General features: G+C 42.4%; 1 protein-coding gene across 1 annotated transcript; it reads left to right on the top strand.

The window, feature by feature from the left end:
* Positions 1-3,318: 3,318 nt before the first annotated feature.
* CLAFUR5_20257 (uncharacterized protein) lies at positions 3,319-3,647 on the top strand (the record flags this gene model as incomplete). Its single annotated transcript, XM_059463093.1, has 2 exons — positions 3,319-3,370; positions 3,604-3,647. 2 exons carry the CDS (start codon positions 3,319-3,321, stop codon positions 3,645-3,647), a joined length of 96 nt encoding a protein of 31 aa, XP_059318937.1.
* Between the last annotated feature and the right edge of the window lie 4,047 nt (positions 3,648-7,694).

Below are 7,694 nucleotides of genomic sequence, written 5' to 3'. Positions count from 1 at the left end.
GTAGCTAGGCACCTCCGCGGCGTTTAGAGCTGAAGAAATAGGGTGAAGAGAGCTTCAAGCTATCTAGATTAAATAAGGTAGAACTCCCTTAGTCCTACGGGTAGTGGCCTGCTTTGTATATCGTTAGAATGGCCTTAATAAGAGCTTTCGAATGTGTCTTTACCTATTAATATAGTATAACGTAAAGTACTAGTAAGCTAGGAATACTAGTAAGCTAGGAATACTAGTAAGCTAGGAATACTAGTAAGCTAGGAATTTTGTCTTAGTACGACTAACTCGTATTCTTTATTAATCGTTTTTACTACTATCAAATAGAGAACTAGTGAACTTAATACTCTTATCCGATTTAGAATTGTTCTCTTTGTCTTCCTAGCACGTTCGTATATTATAGCTAGTCCGACTATAGTTACTATACCGCCGTCTACTTAGCTAGCCCTCTTTCGTACCCTCTGACCTACGACTCTTCTTTAACTATTCTATAGCCTTTAACGACTCGACGACTACCTATAACGAGCCAACTCTATACTCTAAGACCCCGCCGTACTAGAGACGCTTTTAGGTACGAGATCGGGCCTTTATTAGAGTCTTAACTTGTCGTTTAAGCTTAGAGTTACGAGCTCTAAGAAGCGTATTCTCTTATAGCATTACTTTGCCGCCTTTTATAAGCTAAGAGAAGCTATTATAAGCTGTTTTGGAGTTGCTTAGTATAGCGTCGTATATAAGCTTAGATTACGACGTAAACTCCTTCGAATTGCTCGAAGTTTAAGACTACTATAATGTCGTCTAAGGCGGAGGTAGTCCTAGCGGGGTTCGTAGGCGTATATTAAGGCGATTAAGTACTACTTACGCGTTAACAGGAACTAACCCTATAGCCTTAAAGGCCTTCTTATAGTTTAACGCGGTAAATACGTCGAAAAACGCGTCTTTAAACGCCGGAAGGAAGGTTTCTTTATTAATATAGAAGACGCGCTAACGCGCTAAGTCTAGTACGCGTTATAAGTACTTTGGCTTTAACGGCGCAAAACAAACTACGTTAAGAGGCTATACGATATACGACGAATACGCCGGTATATAGAGCGTAAGGATCTTATAGGATACGATTCTAATCGTTACCCCTATAGCTACCTATCCTAAAACCCGGAGTATATAGTACTAAACTATACTAAGTAGGTAAAAGGGAGAAGCTAGTAGAGGGCGAAGGCAAGAGATAGGCAATACTAGGCTATTATCTAGAATAGACAAGATAAAAGGAGAGTAATAAGATAGATCCTTAACGAGGACTACCTAGAGCAATTCTCCCTAGTAGTAGAAATGGAAAGGTAGATAGAGAGGAGGGAGAGAGAGAGAAGAGCCGGGGAAATAGAAGGGAGAAAGGGAATTAAGAGGAGAACATCACTAGGGTTACGGGCAAGGTAGTTATAGGGTAATAACTATAATACTAGCGTACCCTAAAGGAAGGAGAACGAAAGGACAAGATAGGAAAGAACGAGGAGGGCAAAGACGAGGAGGTTTTTATCCGTTAATTAGGTTTCCTACCTACATAAATAGACCTAGATAGCGAGAGACCTATATAGGCTATAGGGTACTAAAATAGGCGAATGAATAATCTATCTATCTATCTATTTAAGGACGATCCTTTCGTAAAGATTAGGTCTAAAACGCTTGGATTATTCAGGTGTACTTAGTAGAAGGTCCCTATATTTAGAGTATTCCTTAGAGAGAAGTTATTTACTTTAATCTAATTAATAAAGGATTTTACCCTAGGGCTATTATCCTTTCCGTAAGGGTCCTATAACGGATGTCTTATATTCAAATCGCTAAGTAGCACCGTATTTAAGGCTAGCGTAAAAGGGTATAGAGCTCTTTTGTTTGTCTAAGTATTCTCGCTATCCTTCTCGTTATAGACATTAAGAATTTAGATCGAGTTACCCTTCTTATCTTTCGCGGAGATCGCTTAAAATCGGGGTCCTTGTTTTAAACCGGAGTTATCTCGACTTGGATTTGTCTACTAATAAAGAAGAGGTTACGATTCCTCTTCTTACTAGTCGGAAGTAGAGTAGTAAAGGCCGGGTAAGCTATAGTTCTTCGTAGACTATTTTCTTTGTCTATTAGGAGCTACGGCTCTTAGATTACTAGGATATCGGCCTTCTCGCGGATCGCTATTTCGAGTATAGACTCGGTAGCCCCCGTACTTCGGTTTAGATTCGCTTATAGGACTCGTAGGGGCGTATCTAACATTCGGAAGTAGTTATTTTCGCCTTACGCTTCTCTTCTCTCTCCTCTCTCGTAAGAGCTCTTTATACTCGTAGGTACTTAGTACTAATCTATAGGCTATCTTTCTTTACTCGGCTAGCTTCCTCGCTTATTTTAAAAGCGAGTAGTATTGAACCCGATATTTAGGATAGCCTATACTCTTCGTTCGTAATCTATAACGGCGTACTAGCAAGTTTAAAGCCCTTATTAAAGGCTTCGAGCTCTTCGGCTACCTTTCGCGGTCCGTCCTCTTTAAAGGTAATAGAGTCTATCCCGTAGATAACTACCTTATACTAAGAGCTGTCTTCGAGGACCTAGAGGATAGGGATATCTTCTCTTAGGAGAGAGAAGTTCTTTTTAAGTATTTCCTTCGCTTTTTCGTCCCGTAGTATTAGGACAAGGTTCCCTTTCTCGGATCGACGAGCTCCTAAGAGAATAGAGTGTCCGGGGTAGAGGTTAGCGTTCGAGAAGGTTAAGTTTACCTTGTTCCTAATAGCTATTATATCGAGAGGGGTAGTACTTCGGTTATTAATTCCTAGAACGATCTAATTATCCCTACGCTTAGTATAGTCCTTACGGCTCTCGATAGTCGTCTATTCGGTAGTAGACTGTCCTTTTAAAGGCTAGGAAAGGTCACGTCTTATCCGGGTATTATTTAGTAGCCGTATCGTATTTTAGGTACAAACGGTAGGGTCGCCCCTAGAGACGATACTTATAAAAGTTAGTTTTTAGCCGTTTTAGCTATTTTAGCTATTTGTCCCTCGGATCCCCTTAGGCGCTTCCTAGCGGTTCCCGCTATCAATGAGCTTAGTAAGCTTCGTAACTGACCCCTCTAGAGTAGATACTTACTTTTCGATCTTTACTATTACTATCGGGAGAGCCTTATCTTCTCGGAAAGTCCTAAATAGCCCCTCTAGTCTAAGGATCCAGTCTTATCTCTTTCGGTCGCCTCTAGCTAAAGAGGTAGCTTCGATAATAAGTTAATAAGCCTCGTTTAGCTTCGATCCGGCTTCTAAAGCGCTCAAACAGGCGGTTCTACCTACTTTAAATTGCTTTAGAGGCGAGATGTCCGTAGCGATTCCTACGAAAGGGTTCGACCTCTTATCGCCTACGACCGGTATGATCTTCCTTTGTTCTACTCTTCTAGCTTTGTTCGTAGTAATAACTAAGCCCGTAGACCGTTAGATTAGCGTAGCTAGGCCGCCGAGTTCGTCCCTATCCTCTAAGTAAGGAAGGGTAGAACTAACGTCTATTTTACCTTGTTTCGGTAGTAATCCGGGTTAAAAAGAGACTTATAATAGCCTTACACCGAGAGGGCTATCTCATCACTCTATTTCTAATCGCGTTTAGGTCCTAGCCTACTAGCGACACTCGGGCACTTTTCTAACTACTAAGTAGTAGAAGGTATACTTTAGAGGAGAGTCGCTCTTAACTCTTAAGTATTAGGGCCTACGGTAACGTATACCTATCTCGTAGGGTAGGGGGCTGCCCTTAGGTATCGAAGAGTGTTCTAGAGAGTACTATTCTAGAAGAAGGAAGTAGTCTTAAGCCTAAGCCCTTAGTTTTATAACTAATGCTCTACTTCTTCTTCTAGGTATAGTACAACTCGATAGACCCTATCGACCCTTCGGTACTCCTCGCTCTACGCCTATTTAGGGCTATAGGTTACCCTAGTATAGGGTGATTTGAGAAAAGTAGTTATGTTATCCTAGGAAATAAATCTAAAATCCTTCTCTTATTCATCCCTTAGGAAGTGACATTTAAATTGAATTCGGGTTCGGGTTCCGGCGCTCGGGGGCGCTAGTCCGGAAGGGGAAGTCGACCGTAGCCGGAGCTAAAGAAATAGGGTAAAGAGAACTTTAAGCTATCTAAATTAAATAAGGTAGAACTCCCTTAATTCTAGGAGTAGTAGCCTTCTTTATAGATCGTTAGAATAGCCTTAATAAGGGCTTTCGAATGTGTCGTACTTAGCGATAGCGCGGTTCAAATAGGTAATAGGTCCGGAGGGTAGTACTATTACTAGCGGGTAGTATATTAGGCGAGAAGAGGTAGTAGAAGAGACGTAGGAGAGAAGTAGACGAATCGCTATAAGATAGTAGTTATAGATTATAGAAGAGGTTTAAGGTAAGCTTCGAGTTTTAATCTCTACGAGGTAGCCCGTATACTATTATTACTATATATATGTATTGTTCATTAAGCTATTATAGAGCCTATTAGCCTATATAGCTATACTACCTACTTCTAGTTATAAAGGGGAAACTCGTATTATAGAGTAAAAACCCCCTCTCCTCTCCTATACGTTCTTAACCTTGCCTTCTTTCGTGTTTTCCTTATTAAGGGTATACTAGTATTATAGGCCTGCCCTAATGACTACCCTATCTACAGCCCCTTAACCTCCCGCCTCTTCTCTATCTACTCCTCCGTCTCGCTAGCTAGCGCGAACTGTTTAAGAAAGCCCTACTATAGTATCTACTATACTATCCGTTTTATGTCTCGCTTGTCCGTTACGATTAACTAGTAGTTACGTCTTACTACCTTAGCTCTCTACTAGCCTCGTCCTTCTACCTATTACGGGCACTGTAGTATTATGTGCTCCGGGTTCTATAACGGGTAGTTATACTAGTATACTAGGCTATATACGTCCGGGACTTTCCTTCTATATAGGTAGGCCCTTAACCCGATATATTCGGACCTAATCTATATCGCGATGCTTACTTCGGCCCTTATTAGGTCACGGTAGAGTAGGTAGTTGTGTCTCTAGAAGGGGCGTAAGGCTAGGGGTCCTCGATTTAGTAGGGGATTCTCTTTCTATTCCTATTCCTAAAGGTAGCCCGCTACCTACTCTACGAGGCTTTACGTCTTTACCTTATTACCCTTTTATCTCCGTGCCTTCTCCTCCTCCTCCTTCCTCTCTAGCCACTCCTAGGTTCGCTTAACGACTTTAAATATACGTAGGTCGTCTTACTTTTAGTTTTGACGTACCCTAAGGCTAGGTAGTCGGTCGTACCTCCTAGCGATCTTCTCCGTAGAGTCCCGAATAGCTTATTATACTAGATAATCCGCCGTCTTCCTAGCGTATTAGATCCTCATTCCCTTAATATAATGTTTAATCGGGGGGGACCCTATCTCTACCTCCGCTACTCTCGTTAGTATTGTCTTATAGGCTCCTAGTATCTGTTTAGGGTTCGCGGCCTACGTCCGGTTTACGGGTCCCTCTATCCGCTTCGGGATCGGTTTGCCTACTCCTCCTGTCCCCTATATCTAGGCCCCGTAGACTATTACTAGTTTTACGATCGTCTTATATATAATCCTTACCTTACTAAACGTAGCTCCCTATATTAACGTTATGAGTCTAGTTATTATAGCCTTGTTAACCTAGGCTCTATTCTAGGCTTTCCTAATCTAGGGGTTCTAGCTAAGCTTAGGGTCTAGCTAGATTCCTAGGACTCGTAATTCGGGAGAGAGCTTCGTTACGTAACCCTAGATAGTTACCGTTACTTATATATTATAGTTGGTTCTTACCTTACTAAAGTGGATAAGCTAGTACTTTTCCGGGGCGAAACGGGCGCCGTGTCGACGTGCCTATTCCTCGTATACCTCGTGTCCTTCTATAAGTAGCCGGTAGTTTTCTTCGGTCGTCGTTAACTAGGCTAGGATGTTCGTATCGTCGACGAACCCCGAGGCCGACGTTTATAGTAAGGTGAGTAGTAGTATTAGGTCCGCTATAAAGATTAAGAAGAGGATTAGGGATAGTATTAAGCCCTAGGGGATCCCGTATTCTATATATAAGGTTACTCTCCTTACGCTTCCTAGGGACAATCTACGTTATTCTCTCCTTAAGAAAGGAGTTTACGAAACTTATTACCTACCGCGGGATTCCTTTTTACCGTAGGATATAGAGGAGTCGCTCGTAGGAGACGTTATCGAATGCCCCTAAGATATCGAGAGACAATAGTAATATAACCCTATTCCGTCTATAGTACTAGAGAGTATAAATCTGTTCGGTAATAAGCTCTATAGCCGTTAGGGTAGATCGTTTGCTCCTACTACCTATCTATGTCTCTAGGAGTAGGTTGTTATCCTCGACGAGCTATATAATTCTTCTTACTACGACCTTCTCTAGTATCTTTCCGATTATATTTAGGAGTACGATCGGCCTATAGGACTTTAGCTTTATATAGTCTTCTTTCTATAGCTTCTTTAGGACGACTATAAGGGACCGCCTAAATAGATAGATAGATTTGTTACTCCCCTATTCTAGGACCCTATCCGGCCTATATAGGTTTATATCTATTGTTATATATAAAGGGAAACCCGAAGAGGTGAAAACCCTTCCCGCCCCCGACTTCTCCTTATCTAGATTAGCTTTCCCTCTAAACGTACGTAGTCTATATTACTACTCCGTTAGCCCCCGCTCCTAGCCGGTCTCGTCGCGCTACGCCGTATCCTCTCTTCCTATACTACTCCTACTAGGCGGTACTATTCTAGCTAGCCCTTCTCTAGTATCTAGTTCGTAATACGCCGTAGGTCCTTAGCGTTATTAAGAAGTGCCCTAATCGTCCGGTTCCTCGCCTTTACTATCTACTCCCCCCTTCCTAGCGACCACCTCGGACAGACGAGGAGTACGTACCGTACGTTCTAGGAGCGATAGCCGTAGGGGTAGCTAGTATTCGTGTATCCTAGAACCTTCCTCTATAATAGGTACCCCTAGAGTCCGATATATTCGCTTCGTAGTTAGGTTACTATACTACTCTATACCCTCGTAAGGCGGTAGTAGATAAGCTTTCGGGGGTACTTAACCGCGGATTCTATAGCTAACTATTTCTTAGGTTGTCCCGCTAGGTAAGGGCGTCTACTATACTATACACCCTAGTTGTTCTACCTCTCTCTCTATAGTTACTCTATAAACGACTTCTTACCCTCCTATCGTATTACTAGCTATTCGTCCCTTACCCGGTAGTTCGGCTCGTTTCCGGGTCGAATGCCCTTATATACTAGTACTAATTCGTAGGCCCTTATAACTACACTAGCGATGACCTTCTATACTAGGTACTATACTGACTTGCCTAAGTAGGAGGTCCGTAGTCCCTAGATATATAGGTCGATCGGCGGTATAGCGGTCTCGTACTTAAGCATCCTCGTTAGTATCGACTTATATACCCCGGTAACCTTCCTTAGGCATTGGTTTTAGATCTTCTCTAGCGGCGCGACGAGTCCCTTCGATAGGTAGGCCCTCTCGCCTAAGGACTACACTTGGCTACTAGAGGTAAGGACTAGCCGTATAATAGCCGTATATAGAAGTCGTAACTACCGGAAGTCCGCCCCCTATATAGACGTAGTGAGCCTCTAGTATAATGCTATATTCTGTTTAGCTTTCCGTAATATTGCCTATACGTGCTTCCTCTACCGTAGCGCCGGGTCTACCTATAGTCCGAGGATCC

This window comes from Fulvia fulva, chromosome 3 (assembly GCF_020509005.1).
Source record: "Fulvia fulva chromosome 3, complete sequence".
Taxonomy (NCBI): Eukaryota; Fungi; Ascomycota; class Dothideomycetes; order Mycosphaerellales; family Mycosphaerellaceae; genus Fulvia; species Fulvia fulva.
Note: the sequence above shows the minus strand (reverse complement) of the source record. Positions and strands in the feature narration are given on the sequence as shown.